At 39.7% G+C, this 20923-nt stretch overlaps 1 protein-coding gene across 2 annotated transcripts in view; it reads left to right on the top strand.

Moving 5' to 3' along the window:
* The window catches only part of PAX9 (paired box 9), a 54710-nt gene that overhangs the window by 12406 nt on the left and 21381 nt on the right, over positions 1-20923 (top strand). For both annotated transcript variants that reach the window (XM_042438239.1, XM_042438230.1), the window contains exon 3: positions 2153-2286. In XM_042438239.1, the coding sequence (XP_042294173.1) occupies positions 2153-2286 (134 nt within the window). The remainder of the gene's footprint in view (positions 1-2152; positions 2287-20923) is intronic.

Here is a 20923-nt window from a genome sequence, read left to right on the forward strand (position 1 = left end):
CACACACACACACACACACACACACACACACACACACACACACACACACAGAGAGAGACAAGAAGAATGACTTTGCTAGATATATGCAAATTCCCAGCCTAAATAAGCAAAATAAGAAAAGTTGTTCAATTGAAAGCTAAAAGATTTACTTTCAAGTAAATGGGAAATCATCATTTTATTCATTTGTATCCCACAAAAAAGATATTTGCATTTTTTTTATCTCACACCTTTCCCCAATCATGGGATTCAAGGTATCTTGCAAATCATTAAAACATACCTAAACATTGTATATCTATCCAGTTAATTGATTTTTTAAAAAAATAGCTGAGTTAAACAATAGATTTAGAACCCTTTAAAATGTATAAAAGGACGAATGGGTTTTTTTAAAAATCAACCAAACAGCACACCATTTAAAGAAGTCCAAGGCAGTACATGATGAAATAGGATAGACAGCAAGGAAGAAGACAGTTCCTAATTCTAGGAGTAGCCACCAAGAAGGCCTTTCCCCTTGTTCCCACCCAATGCACCTGCAAAGGGCCTATCCTAGAGATCTTAGAGCTGGAACAGGCTCATATAGGGAGACAGATTCCTTCAAGTAACCTGGACCCAAAGGCGGGGGAAGGCACATCTCTTTAAATAAGTGGTTCTGAGGGTGTGTTTCCTACACTGTAGAAATAATGCAGCTTGACAATTCAACCGCCATGGCTCCATCCTACAGTTTTGTGAAGCACCAGAACTCTTTGGCAGAGAAGGCCAAAGGCCTTGTAAAAATTACAAATCATAGAATTCCATGGGATGGAGCTATAGCTCTTAAAATGGTGTCCAACTGCATTGTTTCTACACTTTAGAAGATGTATTCTGAGTCTCTCTTTAGAGATGGTGCATTGGGTCCAGGGTGACTAGATACCATAGCCGGAAAGGAGGACATGGCACCACAAAATGTAGGACAGTACAAAAAAATGTAGGACCATAAAAGCTTAAAAGCCTCGTCTAAATGCATGCTTCTTAGTCATGCTCAAAATGGAGGACGCTTTGGAATTCCTCCTGGACTGAAGACTGAAATGTAGGCCATGTCCTGGAAAAGGAGGTTGTCTCGTGGTCACCCTTGCTGGGCATTTTGTATACGAACTCTCATGAGTGTATTTTCATGCTTGTATAGTCTTGCATTTTTTAACTGTGAGCTTATGTATTTTTGAGAGCCAGAGTGGAGTAGTGGTTTGAGTGTTGGACTATGACTCTGGAGACCACAGTTCGAATCCTGTCTCTGCCATGGAAACCCGACTGGCAGAGCCTCAGAGGCTGGCAATGGAAAACCCCTTCTGAAGAAACTTGCCAAGAAAACCCCATGATAGGTTGGCCATAAGTCAGGAAGGCCCACAACAACAGCAGCCCCAGTTTAGGGAAAGGCAGGGAAAAAAATAAAACTTATTATTATTATTAATCCTTATACTTTAATTAATTTAATAATAATAATAATAATAATAATAATAATAATAATATTGATAATATTACTGATATCATGGATATCATTGACTTTATTGATAATATTATTGATAACAATCTTTATTATAATGAATTTAATAATAATAATTGATAATATTATTGATATTATTGATAATATTATTGATAACATTCTTTATTATAACGAATTTAATAATAACAATATTGATAACATTATTGGTATTATTGATATTATTGATATTATTGATAATAATTTTTATTATAATGAATTTATTCTTAATAATAATAATAATAATAATATGTCTGACCAAATATCCCTTCCACCAAGAGCTTTATCCCCGTTCCCTCCCCCCAGATAAAGATATTTTTAAAACTTATTCTACTGTTTAATTCTCTTTTAATCGGTTTTTGATCAAGGTTTTTAAGATTTGGGGGGAGGGTCAGACTAGTGGACTGTTTATTTTGAATTGTAATTTTATTTCATGATGTTTTTACAATTGCTATAACCCGCCTTGGTTCCCAATGGGAAAAGGCGGAATATAAATAAATCATATTATTATTATTATTATTATTATTATTATTATTATTATTAACTTTTGAGTAGATTGGCTCCCTCCTCCCTTTCTAGGAAAGCTCCTTTGCCTGTCCCTCACTTCGGTTCTTCTTCTCCTCCTTCTCTTTTGGGGTGCAGTGAGTGACAGCTCGCCCTACCACAGTCCCAAGGTGGAGGAATGGAGCAGAAGCGGCTTCGCAGCGACGGCTCAACACGTGGCAGTGAACGGGCTGGACAAAGGCTCCCTGGAGCAAGAAGCCAAGTACAGCCAGGTAAGAGGGGCTGGTGGCCAGGAAGGAGGAAGGGCTGGGAGTCTGGCTGGGGGGAAAGGGGGCTCTCTTAGAACAGAATGACTACCCACCCCTTGCTAGTCCCAGCTAGAGTTGATTCAATGGGGCTCTACTCTAGTTGGGACTAGCAGTTTGGGGGCCTTCTACTACATATAGTATCAGAGCTATGGTTCCACTTGGGCTGTCATGGGTCCTAAACACACTGCAGAAAGAATCCAGTTTGAGACCGCTTGAACTGCCCTGGCTCAATGCTAGGGGATTCTGGGAACTGTAGTCTTGTGAGACATCGAGCCTTCTCAGAGAGCTCAGGTGCCACAACAAACGACAACTCCCAAAGCTCCCTTTAGCACTGAGCCAGGGCAGTTAAAGTGGTCTTCACACTGAAATGTTTCTGCAGTGTGTTTTGGTGCCGTCCTATGGAATGCTTGGTTTGCAGTGTGTGTGTGTGTGTGTGTGTGTGTGTGTGTGCAAGCGAGCCTTCAAGTCACCTGTCTGACTTATGGCGACCTCATGCATTTGAGAGGGTTTTCTTAGGCAAGGAATAGAGCAGGGGTAGGCAACCTGTGGCCCGCGGGCCGGATGCGGCCCGGCAAGGCCTTGGGACCGGCCCCAGCCTGGTTCTGCCGCCGATTGCCGCCGGGGCCTTTGGGGGGCAATTGGCTATAGAAGCCTCAGAAACATGCATTTATATTAACATTTTTTAAAAAATCAGCAAATTTTTTCACGTGTCCTCCATTTTTTTTTAAAAAAAGTGTCTTCCATTTGAAAATTTTGTCCTACATTTGTCCTGGTTTATTTATATATTTAATATTTTAAAAAATTATTTAATTATTTATTTTTTGGCTTCAGCCCCCCAGTTGTCTGAGGGACAGCAACCCGGCCCCCGGCTCAAAAAGGTTGCCTACCCCCGGAATAGAGAGCCATCTTAGTGGTTTGAGTGTTGGACTAGGACTCTAGAGAGCAGGGTTCAACTCCCAGCTGAGCCATGGAAACCCACTGGGTGACCTTTGGGCAAGTCACACTCTCCCAGCCTCAGGGGAAGGCAATGGCAAGCCTCCTGTGAACAAATCTTGCCAAGAAAAACCCATGATAGGATCACCTTAAGGTCGCCATAAGCCCGAAACGACTTGAAGGCACACAACAACAGCAGGCAAGGAATACTCAGAGGTGGTCGGGAGAGTATTTAGGATCCTCTGCTTCATCCAACTACAAACCACAGGATTCAGCCCATGCATTTACAGCAGGATCATAGTGCTATGGCTGTGTGATGTGGAAGGCCCCGAGTAAGGAAAAACTGAGCCACTATTTCTTCCTCCTCTGCGACACAGCTTTCTTAAGAGGTCAAAAATGCTGGCTTGTTAGACAAGGCAACCTGCTAACCATTAGATTATCTGGACTGCTCACGTTTTTTCAACTTCACAAATCCTCCCCCAAGTCTCTAAAAGAACAACAAAAAAGGCAAGATTCAAATAATGGGTTCCAAGGAAAGACTCTCCCAGCTATGTGTCTGTCTGTGTGGGACTTTTTTGGGGTGTCTGCTGCTCGCTTCTTACAAGGCAACAGATATGTATAGGATCTCAGATGTCTTTAGAAGCCCTACTGAATTTCGAGATGCTTCAGGTTCGGGTTCTAAATGTTATTTTATGGAGTCTGGTTAAACTGAGAGCTTTGAGCAACTGGGAACTGGTTCAGATTGGTTATTTGCACCCTCTACACAACTCCCGATGTGTTTATTGCGACAGGTCCAAAACACACTGCAGAAACAACCCAGTTTGAGACCGTTTGGTTCAGTGCTAGGGAATCCTGAAAACTGTAGTTTAGTGAGACATTTAGCCTTCTCTGTCAGAGAGCTCTGGTGCCACAATAAACTTCAATTGCCAGGATTCCCTAGCATTAAGCCAGGGCAGTTCAAGGGGTCTCAAACGGGATTATTTTTGCAGTGTGTTTTGGACCTTACTCACCGGTAAACGTGTGCTAAATAGCGGCTGTGGCTTGCAGCCCTACCTGCCCACATTTAAGGAGCAGGTCTCATCGAAGTCAACGGGAAATGTATAGGATCGCTCTTAAAGTCCCATCATGCTGTTGAAGAAATAGGCATAGCTTTGTGCATCAGGCTTCTAATCGTATGCGGGTTTACTTGCAAAAAAGTGAGTAGGATTTAACTTTCAAAGTCCTAGCCATGTTAGTCTGGAAGATCAGTCTGCAAAGGGATCTTGTAGCACCTTGGAGACTAACTGCAAGAGAGAAGTTGGGAGCATGAGCAGGTTTCCTTGACTTGATCCTACTTCCTCATGCTAGTCTAAGGACTTAACTTTCATGGTTTTTAGATTTGCTTTCTCGGTTCGGCTAGATTGGGTCATATTTGTACAAGGAAGCGGATTTCCAGGTGTTGTTGGATTGCCACTCCCAGAACTCTTCACTATTGGCCAAGGCTGCTGGGACGTGGAGTCCAACAACATCTGGAGGGCCTCCAGGTCAAATAGCGCTGCAAATCAAGCTGCGTTATCTCTACAGTGTCGATCAAGACAAGGAATTGACCCAGAATATCTGGAAAGGAGAAGATCTCCTTTCAACCTTGCGGTCCCATGAGAACAAGCTTGACTTCCTCTTGCTTTGATTTAAAGAAATTGGATCTGAGCTCCAAACTCCGAGAAAGCCACCCAGGAAAGGTCCGAGAACTTCCTAGCCGCCTATTCTTAGAGGCAAAGCCTCAGGCTCACTGAGTGCCTGAGCGGCTTCAAGCGACAATCCCGTTCATTTCCGAGAGGGCATCTACACTGTAGAAATAGTACAGTTTGACATCACTTTAACTCCCATCCTCCAGAACCCATGAAGCTGTAGCTTTGGGAGGCAACAGAGAAAGCCAAAGACCTCCTATAACTACAAACCCCTGGCTTTCATGGGTAGGAGCTACAACACCGAAAGTGGTATCAAACTGCATTATTTCTACGTGTAGACACGCTGGTGACGGGAAGGGGAAGATGAGTTTCATTCGGAAGCCCAAGGACTCCTTAGATGAAACGTATTCTCTCCCTCGGGTCGGGAGAAAGGGAGAAAGGCTGCAGAAACCATGCGGGTTGACACCGCTTTAACTGCCCTGGCTCAATGCTGTGGAAGCATGGGAACTATTATAGTTTATTGTGGCACAGAGTGCTCTGAAAGAGAAGGCTAAACGTCTCACAAGCCTAAAGTTTCCAGCGTTCACTAGCATTGAGCCAGGGCAGTTGAAGTTGTCGCAAACTAGATTATTTCTGCAGTGTGTTTTGGATCTTAGTTCTTCTTCAGAGGTTGTTGCAGGAGGAGTGAGAGTCCTCAAGTTAGCTTCCCAATAACAGTTGTTGTTTGTTGTTGTTGTGCTTTCAAGTAGTTTCCGATTTATGGAAATCTATGGTGACCCTAAAGCAACTGCATCATGGGGTTTTCTTGGAATGATTTGGTTAGGGGTTTTTTCCTTTGCTTTCCTCTGAGGCTGAGAGAGTGTGATTCGCCCAAGGTCACCCAATGCGCTTCCATGACTGAGTGGGGATTCGAACCTGGGTCTCCAGTGTCATGGTCCAGAGCTCAAACCACTACACCACATTGGCTCTTCCCAACAATAGGCCTACCATCAATACACAAGACTGCTGTTTTTCCCACTAAAATGGTTCTTAGGCTCAAGAGCTGGGCTTTTAATTCCTTCTTTGAAGCCTTGCTTTGCTTCCTCTCCCCATCACAAGATTTACCCACTTCTTTTGTTAAAATAGCGGGAGAGAGATTAAGGTTAGTAATAGTGCCACTGTATTCTGCTCTGGTCAGGCCCCACCTGGAATAATGCTGTGTCCATTCTGGGCACCATAATTTAAAAAGGATGTTGAGAAACTGGAGCGTGTCCAAAGGAGGGCGACTAAAATGGTTTGCAAACTTTAATAGGGTTTATCTCTTTGGAGAAAGAAAGTCCTCCTCCTTCTTCAGTCCCTTGCGTGCAAATTGAGACACTGTGCTTGTCTTTGTAGACAGAGCATTTTGAAGTAGTGCTGGTTAAACGAGAGAGACATACAGCTCAGTCCCAGGCATGTTTACTCAGAGGCAAATCCCACCAGCTTCAATGAGGCTAAGTGAGAAGGATTCCTATGCTTTTTTAAAATTAATATGTCTGTTGTATTTCTAGTTCACACTGCAGAAATAATCCAGTTTGATACCACTTTAACTGCCATGGCTCTGTACTATGGTATTCTGGGAATTGTAGTTTGTTAAGGCACCACACTCTAATTCCGCAACAAAGTACTATGTGCAGAATTCCATAGCATGGAGCCATGACAGTTAAAGTGGTGCCAAACTGGATGCTGCCTGTGAGAATTACCTCTGAATAAGTACACTGGAGAGTCCTGAGCACCTATTTTACTTTTTAACTTGAAACCAGTTGGGAATTCAGTGTTCATGACTTTGGCCCTTTGAATGGGGACTTGTGGAGACTTCCACATAAGGCCTACATTCATTGGTCAGCTGAAGAGGCCCTGGAGGGTCCTTAAGGCTATCACATAGCCTTGACTGTTTGTTTTTATATGCTTGCTTCTGCATTTATATCCCACTGCCCAACCCTTTTAGAACTGTGGTGCTAGGTAGATGTCTTGATTATTTTGTAAACCGCAGTCCCTGAAATGTCCAGCTTGATGTTGCCCCACTGGGGATCCATGTCTGTAGGCAAAAGATACATGCACACTGACCATGCTTTCCCCCATGCAGTTGCCCACATACCTAGGAGGATGCTTTGCAAAGGAGGCTTCTTTTTACATGTCAGTCAAATGTTATACAGTAGGCCCTTGGTATTCGCTGGAATTTGGTTCCAGGATCCCCCATCTATAGATGCTCAGATCCAGTTACATACAGTGTTGTAGTAAAATGGTGTCCCTTATATAAAGTGCCAAAAATCAAGGGTTTTTTTTTGGGGGGGGGGGGGATTTTGGAATTTTTGCTGTTGTTGAACATTTTCAAGCAGTGGATGGATGAATCGGTGGGTGCGGAATCCATGGATACAGAGGTCTAGTGTTTATATACTTTGAAAGCATACATTGCACAATTCTCCAACATAGATTTTATGGAGCACACTCACCACATGCAGGGGAGGCAATTCATTTGCTTGGTAATAGTCTTCCTTTTCAAACAGTTTTGTTTAAAATGGGTGTCTTCTGAACTCCACCTCCTTGAAGGAAAGAAGGAATGACAATATTACATTGATATCTGCATTGAATTGAGTCCCAGTCATCCTGTAAAAAAGAGGATACCGCTGCTCTGCTTTCATGCAGCACGGAGCACAAGGTTGCTTTTAATGCTTTTATAAGGTGGGGAACTCCTTTTTTATTTACAGCAGAGTATTTCTATTATTAAAATAGCTATTGGTTTATTTAAGATAAGTTATCAAAATATATGTTATCCAGCTCTATTTTTTTGTGTAATCAAAAACAAGAACAACAACAAAAACCACACACCTAAAATGGTTTCAGACATATTGTTGTAAAGATTTTCAGATCTATAATGTTCATATGCTATATATACAAACAGTACACATTTAAATCAAATGCTATGTCTTTGTCGTATGTGCCTTCAAGTCAATTCTAACTTATAGTGATGCTATCCTAGGGTTTTCTTGGCAAGATTTATTCAGAGGCCAGATTTATCCCTTTCTATTCGGAAGAGAGAATGTGACTTGACCAAGGTCACCTTGAAGGTCAGCAGGGATTCCATCCCTGATCTAATAGAGTCCCAATCTAATGCTCAAACCACTACAGTGGAATATTATCCTGGTTTGTTGGAGTCTTTTGCTTATAAATCAACCTTGTGGGTTTTTTAAAAATGAAAATTTGATTTGTTTATATATTCATTCTGCATTAATATAACCTACTCCATGGAGTTATTTTAGGCTGGATCCCTCATCACAATCCATAGTCCCCCATGGCTATACCCAAGCTATTTATATAGCAACTTTTCCAATCAGGCATGTTTCAGTTGTGTTAGTTTACACACTGAAACTGGACATGCCACAACCATTTTTAATTTTAGATGCATGTTGAAAAGGTACAGTACCTTTAAAAAAGGAGTCTTCCCTGCCACATAGTGCATGGACAATTTAAATGCTGTATTTTAATTTCTTTCTTGCAACTCTGACATGTTTTACTATTATGGTGTACACACATTTGAAATCTTCAGATCTAAACATTTTATAAATATCCATAAACTCCCATCATCCCCATGAGGATAGATGTTCTAGTCTAACATGTATGGAAGGCATCTGGTTTGGTTTGGTCTACACAGAAAGCCCAGCCCAGCTCATACTGTCTACATTTTAAAATCAGAATGTGAATATTTAAAATGTAAGCAGACAAAAAAAACCCCTCTTAGTTTCATTGTTACTGTAATGGTTTTAAAAACTGACTGAAACAAAGTAGGTTTCAGATTTTCTATCTACCATATGGCAAGCTCTTATTCATCAAGATAATCTCTCTGTGTTTTCAAATTTTTGTGCAAATAAGGAACTAGGAATAAGGAACCAACTTCAACATTCATATGTATTGTCTGCTGCAGAGCTCCTCCATGTTACAAAGGTTTCTTTGGGGAACAGTTCCAATCCATACAGGTAACTGACTATTCCCACATCAAGCATAGCTGTGCACCCTAGCATTTACCAAGTACTCTCTTGCAACTCTGTGTTGCAGAGCAAAATGGGTAATGTATACTTAAAGATGGGCAAAGTTGTAATATACCGTTCATTTGCCACCACAGTTTTTTGGCTCACTGTTCTATTTTGCTCATCTGCCACTAAGTTTTTCTGATAAATGTCTGGGGTTTTAGCAACACACTTTGAAACCCACTGATGTAACCCATATGGATCTACTAAACTAAACAGATGGATTCAAAGCAGTGCCCTTAACTTGTTCTTGTCTATTTATTGCAGCTATTCCTTGCTGCGTGGGGACAAAATCAGTTTGCTGCACAGAAAAACAGCAGGAAGGAATGGGAGCTAGAAAGTGGGGTTGTAAACTAGGACAAACTGATAAGCCAGATGGGGGAAGCTCTCCCTGTGAGCCTGATGTTCCCCTTGACTACATTGGCATGACTACTCCCCATTCTAGAGAGCTGGCCTAAGTAGTCCTAAATATAGTCAGTATGCGAAGGGATCTTGTAGTAGCTTTTAGACTAACAAAAAGAAAGAAGCTGGTAGTGTGAGCTTTTGTAGACCTGGGCCTACTTTCTCAGCATCATGCTACCAGCTTCTTTCTTTTGTACTGATTTTGCAGACTTTGAATTCTAAATACTTAGCTATCAAACAAACACCTTTGAACATAATAGGATTTAAAGGTAAAGGTTTCCCCTTTGACAAGGTTGCCAAGTCATGTCCAACTGTAGGGGGGGTGCTCATCTCCATTACTAAGCCAAAGAGCCAGCATTGTCAAAGACAACTCTGTGAGTGTGTGGCTAGTGTGACTGCACAGAACACTTTTACTTTCCCACTGAACTGGTACCTATTTGTCTACTTGCACTTTTACATGCTTTTGAATGGCTAGGTTGGTAGAAGACTAGTGACAGGGGCTCACGCTGTCACAAAGCACTTGGGCCTCGAACTGCCAACCTGATGATCTTGCAGTCATCAGAGTCAGCATCTTAATTGCTGAGCCACCACATCCCTAAGATTTACTCCTGAGAAAATATGCATAGTATTGCATTGCTGTACTGCAGGGAAAGGAATGATATGTCCCTCCAGACATTGCTAAACTGCAAGGCCTAGCTTTCTCAACAGCATCTGGGAGAGTGATTCTAGTGCAACATTGCATGTGTTTGCTCAAAAGTATATTTCACTAAGTTCAGTGGGGCTTATTCCCAGAAAATGGGTAAAGGATTGTATTCTAAATAAAAACATCCTTCTTCATCCTTTGCTTAGTAGTAGAAACTTGATGTTTCCGAATACAAAGTTAGATTTTCTTTCACTATGTACTATAGAGTTTTGATGTGTCCTGGTAATGCTGTACTGAGTAACTGAGTGCATGAACTATGAGCCAACATACTGTCTGTTAAGATTTTAATTTAGCCTTGTTCAGAGGTCTTAGGCAGAACAACATGTATCCCCCCCCCCCCCCTGACTATACCATGTGGATAGTTTTGCGGGGGTAAGCCTAAAGAAACATTTTTTTTTTGTTGGAACCCCCCCCCCCCCCCAAACCAATATGTGGAACAGTTAAAAAAGGTGCAACAGAAATGCTCAGGGTAAATTACTATATAATCTCGGATGCTGAATTTGGGTCTTCTCTCCCCACTCCATCCAGTCAGTATAATTATCAACATATTACAGTTGGGATGTGGTGAGGAAAGGAGATCCACATTTATATAAGGTGAAAGAAATTCACATACATAAATCTCAGTTCTTGCTGGATGAAGGCAACTGTGTTTAATGCCAATTTTCATTCAGGCTACCATTTATAACTAAAACTGTATTTTCTATTGCTATGCCACAAATATTATTAACCACTTTCAGGAAATAGTTCATAATGCAACAGATGTTAGAGCTATTAATGGTAGAGATGACATGAGGGGCTGCCTACACATCATCTCCTGGAGGAGAAGAGAATAAGATTAAGATCTTGATAAGAGGATACCAACAGCAGATATCCTTAGAATGAAAAAGTGGCTCATTTATAGTCATGTTTAGTCTAGCTTTAGTTGGATATTTGGCAACTGCCATTTTAAACCCTGGAAAGCTAGTTTTGAATTGGGAAGAATGCAAATTAAGGATGAACTTACAGCCTTTTATGTAGGCATGTAAAAAAGATAGTTTTTTGTTTAGTAGTGACTGGTGACTTTCACTTGTACAACTCAGAAAAGATACCTTTTAGTACTACTTTCTCCATAATTTGCCAGCCAGCATAGTCATGACATGCTAGTCTGGGATTTGAACACCCCCCCCCCACCCAAATAACTTCTCTGAACTCTGGTTGAAAGTAATCTCACACTTGTTTCTCAGGAAAAAGACCTATTAGACTGCCATCTTGTGATACATTAAGGTCTATCAAATTAATTAATTAACTGATTGGTCAATTAAAAGGGGAAAATTACTCAGGAAAAAACCTTCAATTGCTTCACAACTTTGGTTATTATTCTCCATGAAAATAGGAAGCTGTTCATCTCTGTTCATATGTATGAACAGAAAGATACAGTGTTTATGCTATTCTCCACTCACCAGTGGTATTTAGTTGCATGTTACCTTTATACATGTCAAACTAGGACTGATTGATTATTTATTTAATTAGTTTATATCCTGCCCTTTCAATGAACAGAGCAGATAATGAGATCTAGAGTCGTTATAGGCATTTTCCCTGCCTTCCTATAGTAAAATACATGTTTTGCCTGTGGGTTAAGGGCTGAATGCTGTTTTCCTAATCTCCAGAATTTCCTGAATGAAACCTGATGACTCAAATTCTGTTCAGGAAGTGGTGGTTTTGTAATTGCATCCATAGAATATCGGCTGACCTGAAGTTAGTGAGACAGATTCACCACTTGAATACATTTTACATTTACACCAGTCTGAGTCTATCATGGGTCACTGAAATTGTCACCAATGTAAAAATATAGAGAATGTAACCCTGCATTTAGTGGGAATTATTACAAAGGATTTTGTACAATATCTGAATAGTTCATCTGGAACAGCTAACTGATTCAAGTTTCTGGCTTGAATTTGGTTGCTAGTTCCAACTGAACTAGACTCATTGAATCAACAGCTGAATTTTGATATGTAACCACAGTTAATTTAATAGCTATACTCTAGTTGGGACAAGAAATTTGATTTAGGCCTTCCATGTGCTTTCTGAAGATATTAATTCACAAATGAATTTATTCAAAGATGCCTGGTGGCTTCTGTGCCAGCAGGCATAGAAGGGCAATGAATTCCCTCTAGGTCTTAAGTGGCCTTACCCCCCAAACAGTTGCTACTGAGTTTAGGTGTGAAAACTTTGTCTGAAAACTGCATTTCTCATTGTTTATAAGTTGGCTCTTCTGCAGTATCAGCAATATGAACCTGTTCCTCCGCCTGTCTCATAATCCTTAGCCAGGTTGCGTTTTATAAGAACCCTGTACTAGGTCAAAAGTCCATTTAGTGCCAAATTGGATTTCCATCTACAGAGATGTCTTTGGCAGATCAGGTCCAAGACATTGCCTTATGATTCTGCTAAGAGAAAGGACAATATTATTCCCTTTCCATTCCACACTGGACTGGCAAATGATTCTAAGGAAGGCTGGCAGTGATTTAGCATTCTCCACCATGCCCATGCTACAGGCTAAGAAGATGGTGTGGCACACCCAGATCTGTTCTGTGAAAGACCTGAATAGCTGGGGGCTTGAGATGGAATGACTTCATCCTTCACTCTTCCTAATGGTGAGGCCCTGCCAGGTCTTGAGAAACTCTGCAATGAAGCAATTCTCTTTCCCACTTGTTGGTGCTCTTCATCTGATAGTCTGACAGTGGAAGTTTCATTTAGCTAGCATGCCTAACGCCACTGATAAACCTGACCTCAACATAAGAACATAGTGCTTTCCAGAGCTAGGAAAAGTTACTTTTGGGCTGCAGCTCCCAGAAATCCCTGTCACCATAGACCTTCTCCAGCAGGATTGGCTATATTACCATGCAATGGTTGTTATGACCATTGTATGGAACTCTTCTCTGTCTGTAGTTTTTTCACTTCTGTTTCCTCTGGCCTCTGCGTACCAGATTTCCTCTAGAGCTGGGCTGGGCAGTTTTGGAAGGACTGTTGGTGGGCAGTTGTTCTTCTTAGCACCCTCTACAGACTGCACAACCCTGAAAATGTACAGAAATTACTTCAACAATGCCCTTTATTATTTTGTTGGGGGGGGGGAAATTGGAGCATTGGGGAGGGGAACAACCTGGATCTTTGCCAAAACTGACATTTCTGGAGGAATTCAGGAACAGAAAGCACATTTTCCATCTTCCTAATATTTCAGCTTGGAGGTGAGGGCCCCAAAAATGACCTTGGATGCTGAACGCAACATTGGTAATTGGTCATCTCCAATTTAGAGGTTAAACCCTACCTGCTAAATACCTGGATTGAACAATGTACATTTCTCTGCTTATCTAGGTGAGGATGTGCCTTTTTCACCTCCCAGTGACTATTAGGTAATCCTAATAATTGATGTTGGTAACTTTTGCATTTTCACTCCTGTCTTCCCTCTCCGTTTCTATGTATATAAATAGCTATACTGAGGCTGTACTCCCTATTTATATGCATAATTTACTTTATTTATATATTGCCCACCTTTTTCCCAATACAGGGACTCAAGGCAGATAACAGCAAATTTAAAACAATACAAATTAAAATCAATACAAAAACATCTTTAAAATATATAAACATAATGTTTCAAAACAATTAAACAATTTATAAAGTTACTAATGTTCAACAAAAAACAGTAAAAATATATTATAAAAACTATATACCAACTTTAAAATCTGAATCACACAGTATTTAAAAGCCCAACCCTCATCAGTTTAAAAAAGTTTGATGGCACAAAAATGTTTTTACCCGCTGCCAAAAAGAGAGCAGGGATGAGGCCATCCTTGCCCCTCTGAGAAAGGAGTCCAAAAGTCTAGGAGCAGCTACCAAGAAGGCCCTCTCCTTTGTTCCCACCAAACAAGCCGGAGAGGGGGGTGATACAGAAAGAAGGGCCTTTCTGGATGATCTTAGAAGTGGGCTGCAGTTCACATAAGCCTAAGCCACATCAAACATACTCATCGTAAGACCGCCATAAAACCCCTTGTTATTTTTACCTATGGAGAGTCCTGGTTACTTGTATCCTAATACAGGTTGATCATCCCTTGTTCAGAAATCTGAATTAAAAATATGCCAAAATCCAAAACTACCATAGATTGTCTGCATGGGTGGCTGAGATGGTGGTACTTTGCTTTCTGATGGTTCAGTCAATCAAAAGCACACAAACTTTATTTCATGTTCAAAATTATTAAAAAATATTGTGTATAAAATTACCTTATGTTTATGTGAAACATAAATGAGTGTAATATTTAGATTTGTTTAGATATCTCCAACCTATCTAATTGTGTATATAATGAGAACCCAGAGCAATGGTTTTAAATTACAGGAAAAGAGATTCCACCTCAACATTAGCAAGAACTTCCTGACACTAAGATCTATTCAACAATAGAACACACTCCCTTGAAGGATGGTGGAGTCTCCTTTGGAGGTTTTTAAACAGAGGCTGAATGGACATCTCTCAGGGGTGCTTTGGTTCTGTGTTCCTGCATGGCAGAAGGGGGTTGGACAGGATGGCCCTTGGGGTCTCTTCCAACTCTATGATTTTATGATTCTATATGTAAAAATTCACAAATTCTGAAAAAATTCAAAATCTAAAACATTTTTCGTCCCAAGCATTTTGATAAGGAATATTCAACCTATACTCCATGTTGGTTGGAAGCATTTGTGGTATAACATTAGGAACACTGGAAACTGCCTAATAGCAGGTAACACTATTTGTCCTACCAAGTGTTGTCAATTCCGACTTGCAGAGATTCTGCTGAAGAGAAACAATGAATACATTTCAAGATGCTCAGAAGGTGGTCTGTTTATTAGTTTTAAAGCCTGATGGTTTTTGTTGCAAGAATACTCTTAAGACCTTCTTGTGGGCTATATAAAGTCTTACAGATACACTGCATAAACACACAACATCACATTTAATAACATCAATATTGTTGTATATGGCCTGCACATTGCTTGATGCTATGTGCTTTCAAGTTGATTCTGACTTATAATGACCTTATCATATGGTTTTCTTTGCAAGCTTTATTGATAGGAGATGTGCCCATACTTTCCTCTGAGACTGAGAGAATATGACTTGCCCACAGTCACCCAGTAGGTTTCTGCGGCTGAGCAGGGATTCATACTCTGGTCTCCTGGAGTCCCAGTCCAATGCTCAAGCCACTACGCCACACTGGCTGTATAATGCTGTATCTTTACTAGATCCTAAAACCACTAGACAATGCTGACTCATAACAGCTTGTATGTACTGAGAATCAAAACTTTTCTGAGCTAAGAACTTTGAAACCATTTCCTGCACAAATGAAAACATTTGAACAAAGGACTGGGGCTGAGGTGTTTTTTCAACACCTTATGAGCACATGATAGAAAAAAGTACAGATGACATTCAAGTGCATACAGATGTATCTGGGCTCTTGGAGAGGATTTTAACTTTAAATAAATTAAATGGTTTTAAAGCCTTTGGACTCTGCCATATTACTACAAAATTCTGTTATAAGAAACGACAAAATAATTTTGCTTAACCTAAAGCATTTGATTTGTAATTTGGTGAGCAAATTTGCCAGTTTCTTCATCACTACTCATGTCCTTTGTTGTAATTTGGTCTATAGAATAAAAGCAGAGTGAAGCAACTGTGGACCAGTCTGTTATATATCAGTGAAGCCTTTGTTTCCCAGTACATGACAGTCAATAAAGCATCAAGCATGTTTAGGTTCAGTTACCCCTTTTAATTCTCCATCAAAGGGCATCTCATAAGCAAGACAAAGATGGCCCCTTCCCTCAAGTGATACTCTTGAGCCTCTTGGTAGTATTTGTGAATGTAGCTGATCCTCTAAAATTAAAATCCAGTGCACATATATGTTTTACATTTGAATTACAAAGAAACCTGCAGGATTTATGAAAAGCTAATGGTACATTACCATCTATATAGAAAAGGCCATCTGAGAAATTTCTTTTTTTGCTCTCTGTCTGGGATTATAAAACTGGGGACTGTCAAGCATCATATGGCCACAATATAAAGGCCAGTAGGCTGTATTTTGACTAGTGGAACAGAGTGTATGCTGTCCTGGATAGTAATGTTAATAAATAATAAAATAGTTTATTATTTATTAATAAAAATGCCTCAGGTCTCCTGTGTGATGCTTTCAAAAATGAAAGAATCACATGCAGAGCTTGGAAAAGTTTCCTTTTTGGACTTTAAGTTTCATAATCCCCTAGCCAGCATGGCCACTTCATTTCATTTGGGGAAGAATACTGCAGGTTATTCCTTCAAGGTATTTCTTACTAAAGTCCTTCTCCTAAATGCATGTATCATAACTCCTTTTATTTTATGGTGAAGGGACTTTACAGAGTAATATAAGTAAAACAGAAAATACTACTCCAATAGTCACAGTCTGATGTCTGACAATGACAGGTTTGAAGAAGATATACAAAGAGCACCGCTTATTTTGTTATCTGTAAGATGCAACAGATAAATGGGGCTAGACTCATATGACCTTAAAATATACAATAAATAGATAGTATCATAAATGCACAACCTTAAAATATAAAGGAAGAAGTGCTCCTTCAGAAACTGGTTGGCTCTCTGCTGGTTTTCGGGAATGGATTATGACAGACTTAGTATAATTAATTGGACTTAGGCATCTATCTCATGGTTCATAGTGAGGAATTTTCCTGGCTGTATATTTCTTCTAAGCTGTCTACTAGATATCTTGACCAAACTGGCCTGTTCATAAAGAAAAGAACTGACACCCAAACCAATAGTTACTAAGGTATCTGTCAGTGCCGCATGTCATTGTATCTTGTGGATGAAGGGGTATGAGCTGATCCCACCACATACACCTGATTCCTTCCCAGGTGAGCTGCACTGAACCCCATTTGAATCCTAGTTGTGAGACCTGCTTCTTACTGAACACCTGCTTCTATGCCCAAAACACAATGCTGTGCCCAACAAGTCACCCAACTTCAGGGTACACCGTCTGGATGAACCTAAGAAAGAAAGCCCAAGAGGTGAGTAGATGGTACCAGCCCTATTTTATACTGAGCACCATCTGCTCATAGCCTGGACCTCACTGACTATTAATTTAATTTTGGAAAAAAAGTGGAAGGATTTTCTGTTCTACCTGGTAAAGTACTTGGAGGAAATAAGTATCACTGCAAGCTTAGTAACAAGACTATAGATGGTATAAAGAATCACAAAACCCATAGTTTGCCACACCCATTTGTTCCCAACCTGTGCTAAAAGATTTCTTTATCTCTTTACAAACTCATACAGAAAAAAACTGAGTTACTTGAGGATGAGAAAGCTCTGGGTGGAATCCTTTTATTTATTTATTTTGTATGAGTGAGTAACTTATCAAGAAGTTTCATGCGCACAATGGTGTATTCTCAGTGGTTAAATGATTAAGTGATCACCATTGAGGCCCAACATTGGTTCTGCTTTAACTGGCATGACATGGCTACATTGCTATTCCCTTCTCATTTTGTGTCATGACATTTTAGATCGGAAGGGTGAGGTCAGGGAACTGTCAAATTAACAATCTGTAAGCCACTGTGAGAGCTTTTGTGGCTGAAGAGCTGAGTATAAATACTCTAAAAATATTCCATGGAATCCTGGGATTTGTAGTTTGGGGAGGTTACTAGAACTCTCTGGCAGAGAATTCTAACTACCTCAGTAAATTGCAACCCCAAGATTCCAAAGGATGGAACCATGGCAGTTAAAGTGGGCTCAAAATACTGTAACTGTGCAATATATGAAAGAGACTAGTGTCTGCATTCACAGTTATTTATTGGCAGGCTATGAACTATGATGACTACTGGCTTACAAGCCAGTAGGTGTCAAGAAAACTGGCTCTGTTTAAACATGAGGCTTAGGACTGGCTGATTACAAGATGTAATTTGATTACAAGATGTTCTACAATTTGGTCCACATGCAAATGTGTATAAATGGAAACACACACTCAGGCTCTTCATTCTTTCAAAATAAAGTAAATGTATCCATTAAATTCATAAAATTTTCATTATCACAGTATCAAGAAAAGCCTTAAGTTGGACATTTTGCTGCCGTGTTTAAGATGTCAGATTCACATCACTATGCAGACATGCTGCCTTCCCTTTGGTTGCTGACAGATCCTAAATTGGTAAACAATTGCATTGTCTTTAAGAGGAAAGAAAAAAATCCCACCTTTTGAGAAGTTTGCCCATTGTCTGCATGTGGAAAGACTTGCAAACCTTTCTGCGAAGGTAGTCTCTCTCAGATTGCTGAATATTTTTGCCTCCTTTCCACAGTTGAAAGCTCCTACTTGTGAGACTGTCTCCACTACAAAATCCTTCTGCATTCTTCTTTCAGCAGAGATTGTCTGAAAATATTTAGCCCCTGATTCCCAGGAGGTTTCCAAATTTATTACCCTCTTTCTTCTGTAGCTCTTTCTCCTCCTAAGCTGTTTCTAATAGAGACTGTGGTTTGGTTTTCATTGACTGACTCTTGAAGAGAGCATTTCCCACTCCCGATTGTTCAGTACTGCAGTTGTATCCTACTGTTTATACTATATTTTTCAAAGTGGGTAATTATCAGTGGGTCAATTACATTTATGATTGCTATTTCATAATGGCAGATTGATTTGAAACACAATAAGCAAATAATCATGCAATATATTGTAAATGAAGCAGTCATACTGACAATATTCAGTGACTCTTACAAATCTGAATAAGCTGTCATAGGCATTTGGAGTGCTGTTGTCATGCTTCGGCAGTGCCAGTGTGACATTTTCATGTTTTAAGACTGCCAGTATGCCTTAACCAAAGCCATCATGGCCAAGCTAATACATTTTCATGGCCAACCAAACACATTTTTCTATCAGAGGCAAAAGAAAAGATGGCACCCCCTTCCCAGTGGCATCACTAGGGTTAGTGTCACCCAGTGCAGTAATTGACCTCCTCCCATACCACACCATACAGAATTATTAGTGGTTTTTTTGTACTCATGTTTCTCATAAATTGTAATTTCTGAACATTACTGAGTGTAATGGCAATAAGTGTGACATAAACAACTAGTAAAGTTAAAGTTATCCCTTTAAATTATAATTTCATACGCACAGCTTAAATGTATTTACATGTATTTTGGTTTTACATGGTTTCATTTGGTTGAAATGAAAATTTGGTAAGATCTGATATTTTAAAAGAAAAGTTTAAAAGACTTTTAAATATTAAATATTAAATTTTATTTTATTTTTTAAAAAATGAGGCCTCTCCTTCTCCTCCCACCAAGCCTTGCCCCATTCACACCATCTCTTCCTGTGTGTGCAGGCATTTTAAAGGGATGGAGGTGTACACCACAGTCTGTTTTCTGCCTAAAGACAGCTGTTTGGGGAGCAGTGGTGTCACCCCCTACACCTCCTAGTCCACATATCAGAAGCTGATTTCACTGGAGCTTCAATACAGGCAATAGGAAGTGTCCCTCACTGCACCCAAGACAGCAGGCCAGTTTAAGGGGCCCATCTCAGTCTTAAAATAGCTAGAGAATTCAGAAAGATCAGCTGGAAGTTTGCCATTGTTCCCCATTCCCACATCTACTGCCTGAGGCAGTTGCCCATTTTATCTCACGAGAGTCAGCCATACATGAGTAGTGAATCTTATGGTCTAGAAGTTATATAATGATGGTGTACTAGTCCTAAAGCAAACTTACTGGCAACTAAGTTCCACTCTAAGCAAATATAAGGATTTATTATTGTAAAGTATGGATTAATTACTGGCTCAAATGGCAATTTATAGGTAATAATTTCAGAATGCCAAGTTCATGCCAGCTGTAACAATTTGTTACTGTAACAGTCATGTTGTTTGTTTTTGAAGAGTACACTGACTAATCAGTGTCAGTGGGCTTTTCTGTGTCTTTTCTGATTTCTGTTGCTCTCTGTAGTGCAGGAATGATGATAACATTCCAGAATTTCTGATAGGGAAGTAAATTTAGCTTGCATTTTACTTACTTACTTACTTACAGTATTTATACCCCACCCTTCAGCCCTAAAGGCTCTCAGAGCAGCTTACAATTATAATTTTAATTATTTTAGCCCTTGAAATGCACACTGTGTTATGACAGAAATGTACATGTATACCCTGAAGAGCAGATCTCTTATTAATTTTAAAACATTTATGTCCCACTTTTCTTCCAGGAGCTCAAAGTAGTTACACCAAAAATAGAACAACCTGATTCACAATTACGCCAATTTTAATTTAACAATAGATATCCTTTCACTTTATAATATAAAAACAAAAGATGAAAAACACATCATCAACAGCAGAAACTACAATGCAAAAACCATAAAAATGTTTCTAACATTTTTAGAAAAAAACATGTAACATTTAAAAGTAGTAAATAAAAACTACATGCTAAATGCCTACTCAAAAAAAGGAGAGTTCCCTCCAGCTTTCAGAAGGCCTTTCTGGAAGTGAGACTGCACTGTCTTGGATTGCTATTGAAGAAGCAAGAATCCCCTTGAAGATAATCTTCATAATTTAAACAGACTAGTTTTGGAAATAGAAGTCCTTCAGATGATGAGAGGACTTTCTAACCAATGGTTTTATGTGGCTCTACCTTATTTAAAGTAAAACAAAACAAAATATCAGTCAGTTACAAAACAGAGTTTTGTACTCTCAGAAGAAGCCTGGGACTTTCCATGATTTTTCATGCCTGTCTTAAGAAGACCTCTGCTGATATTTGGTTCTAGTCAATGTACGCCTTGATATTTGAAGATTTTTTTAAAAAAACCCTCTATTATAAGAAACAGCTATTTATTTATTTATTATATATTTATTATGCTTTT

The sequence above is a fragment of the Sceloporus undulatus genome, chromosome 1 (genome assembly GCF_019175285.1).
Source record: "Sceloporus undulatus isolate JIND9_A2432 ecotype Alabama chromosome 1, SceUnd_v1.1, whole genome shotgun sequence".
NCBI classification, from domain to species: domain Eukaryota; kingdom Metazoa; phylum Chordata; class Lepidosauria; order Squamata; family Phrynosomatidae; genus Sceloporus; species Sceloporus undulatus.